We start from the raw sequence: 3168 nt of genomic DNA, 5'->3' as shown, positions 1-3168 counted from the left end.
TTACCCAGGACCAAGGTAAGACTGACTGGCCTATAGTTTGCTGGGTCTTCCTTCCTCTCTTTTTTTGAAAATGGGAACCATATTGGCTCTTTTCCAGTCCTCTGGCACCACACTAGAGCACCATGTGTTCATAAAGTCGTGCCAGGTGTCCCACTATGACCTATGCTAATTCCCTCAACGCTCTGGGATGGAGATCGTCAGGACCTGCTGATTTAAATATGTCCAGTCCCCCCAGAAGTTCCCTGACTAGGTCCTCACTGACCCTGGGCCTGGGTGCGCCTCCCCTGGGACCTACAGTGGGGGGTGGGGGTGACCCAGTCCCTGCTCAGAAAAATGGAGGCAAAGAAATCATTAAATAGGTTAGCTTTGCTGTCTGGTGCAACAACCAGATTTTCTAGCATGCCCTGCAGAGGCCCCACGTTACCCAGTACCTTCGTTTTATCCCCTATGTATTTGACACTGTATACCTTAACTTCCAAAAGGCCTTTGATCTGGTATCCTACAATGTTCTCATGAGAAAATTGGAGGATTGTGGGCTTAACTGCATGAGTTAGGTGAGTAGAAAGCTGGATGAGGGGTAAGACCCAGATCCAACGAACAGATCTGTGTCCCTCAGGGGTCACTGCTTGGTCCAGTGCTTTTCAACATCGTTATCAATGATTTGGATGTGGGGGTGAAGAGCTCACTGGCCAAGTTAACGGACAACACCAAGTTATGGGGAAGCACAGTCATGCTTGAAGATAAGCTGCAGATATGGGCAGACCTAAACAGGCTAGTAAGTTGGGCAGATTGGAACCGCATGAAGTTCAACATTAAGAAATGTAAAGTGCTCCACCTGGGGATGAACAATCCCCTAAAATACCTACAGGCTTGGCAGCACCAAACTGACCAGCACCACAAATGAAAGGGACCTGGGGGTAATAACAGACCACAGCATGAACATGAGCTGTCAGTACAACGCTGTAGCCAACGGGGCAAATAATACCCTGGCAAGCATCAATCGATGCATCTCAAGCAAAACTAAGAAAGTGATTCTTCTGCTTTACTCAGCATCAGTGAGACCTCAGCTGGAGTACTGCACCCAGTTCTGGGCACCGCACTTTAACAAGGATGTGAAAAAGCTTGAGAGAGTCCAGAGAAGAGCCACCCATATGATCAGAGACTTGCACAGCAAGCATCTGAGGAAAGGCTGAAGAACCTGGGACTCTTCAGCCCAAGAGAGGAGGCTGAGAAGGGACTTGGTAGCAGTTTACCGCTACATCAGGGGAACACATCAAGGGCTCAGTGAACAACTGTTCACCAGAGCACCCTTGGGGAAAACCAGGAGTAATGGTCACAGACTCCTGGAAGGCTGTTTCTGGCTCAACATTAGGAAAAATGTCTTCACAGTTAGGGGGTCCAGACTGCAAAACAGGCTCCCTCCAGAGGTGGCACAATCACCTACCCTGGAAATCTTCAAGAGGAGACTGGATGGTCACCTTGCTGGGGTCACCTGACCCCCAGTTGTCTTTCCAGCCTAATACAGGAGGGCTGGACATGATGATCTTCTGAGGTCCCTTCCAGCCTTACAATCTATGAATCTCTATCAGTGCACCCCTAATAGCAACCCTAAGCCTAGCATTGTATAGGAGCATTTCAACTGTCCTACTTCAGGAAATATTGGACACACAGGTTTTCCTCTGGAATTATAGTTCTTCTATTCAAGCAGTTATTTTCAATGCAGTCTCAGAAACAAAGGTCACATCCACACGTGTGGACCTTTGGTTCCCTGGGGACAACTAGCAGCAGCACACTTTATGCCACTAGTTGTCCCTGGGGAATGCCTATGCTATGTGCCCTCTGGCACACAGCAAGTTACCCAGGAGTCAAAAAACACCCCCATACTGCTCTCTTGCAGCACTGAAAACAACTGAACATGCACTAAGTGGTGCTGCAGATGTGTCTACGGCACCACATACTGCACAGCTGTGCTAATCTGGACATGGCTAAAGTGAGCTTACAGGATCATAATTTATACAGTTATAACTTCCAGTCTTAATTGTTACAACACTTTAGTAATGGAGAGCATGGTAAAAAACAATTAAAAGAAGTTAGCCCATCACTGTGGTAATAAAACGTCTTTATTCCTCTTTCCAATCAGCTCATTCTTAAGGGGAAACTCCTCCACCTGCCCAATTTCTCTTGGCTCTTTTTACTACCTTGTTTTGACAACTGGGCCTTGAAATGCTTACTCTCATTGGGCCCAAATTTAAAGCCCCTCTTTCAGAGACCCGATAGCTCAAGGGACTGCAGATAGGTTAAGGGTTCCTTCCCCCGTTCAAATCCAGGTCACATCAATAGTGACCAAAAATAACTGCTTCAGGGACTTCTATGGAAGAAAAAGTGTTCTTGCCTCAATTCCTAGTGGACAGATACATGTCACATAACATCACCCAATGTACAGTAACTTATTGCTGGTCTCAGCAAAGACACCAAAGGCTGAACTGATCCCAGTAACAGCTTAGGGCTCATGTTTCTAGTGTGGTTAAGAAAAAAATGACACGAGATGGGAAAGGTGAAGAAAATTCACATGACTATTATTTCTGTGAATATTTTCCAGAAGATTACATTTTCTACATCTTGTTCAGTCTGGAATTTTCACCTCTATAATCAAAAAAGTTTTCCTCTTCTACTATCACAAAGGTAAGGAGACTAGCACTTTGTAAGCATTCCTCACTTGCCCATGATTCCATGAAACATTATCTTGAGCATCTGTGTTAAAATCGAAACCCAAGATAAACCTGGAAGAATTCAAGGTGGCTTACCCTCCCATCTCCGACTGAGGAGTAGTTTTGGTGATGACAATGGTCTTCCCCAGCTTGGATTCCAAATCCACCTTATAGTCTCGGTGCCGCAAAAGCTCCCTTTTGACAGGCTGGGCTGGTTTGCCTAAAAATAAACAAATTCAAACAACAGAATTTTTCAGGAGTGGTGGGGAACTTAGAACGTAGGATCTCTAATTGACCTCTCTCAGTGAAAAACTATGGGAAGCTATCAAATTGTACAGTTCATGTTGAGATTTAAGTAAAGAATAATCTTCACCTGCATTGTAAGGAAGAGAAGGGTTAGCAACAGATTAGAACAGGGAGATTGCTAAAGAATCACAGTTTAAGACACTGAGAATTTTTC

At 45.2% G+C, this 3168-nt stretch overlaps 1 protein-coding gene across 1 annotated transcript in view; it reads right to left on the bottom strand.

Moving 5' to 3' along the window:
• Positions 1 to 3168, bottom strand: part of ZMAT2 (zinc finger matrin-type 2) — a gene marked incomplete at its 5' end in the record, with an annotated part of 45899 nt that overhangs the window by 37107 nt on the left and 5624 nt on the right. The window contains one exon of the mRNA XM_019506005.1: positions 2805 to 2928. Within this exon, the coding sequence (XP_019361550.1) occupies positions 2805 to 2928 (124 nt within the window). The remainder of the gene's footprint in view (positions 1 to 2804; positions 2929 to 3168) is intronic.

This window comes from Gavialis gangeticus, unplaced genomic scaffold (assembly GCF_001723915.1).
Source record: "Gavialis gangeticus isolate Ggan-Ray unplaced genomic scaffold, GavGan_comp1, whole genome shotgun sequence".
NCBI lineage: Eukaryota > Metazoa > Chordata > Crocodylia > Gavialidae > Gavialis > Gavialis gangeticus.
The sequence above is the reverse complement of the archived record's forward strand: the minus strand, read 5'-3'. Positions and strand labels throughout refer to the sequence as shown.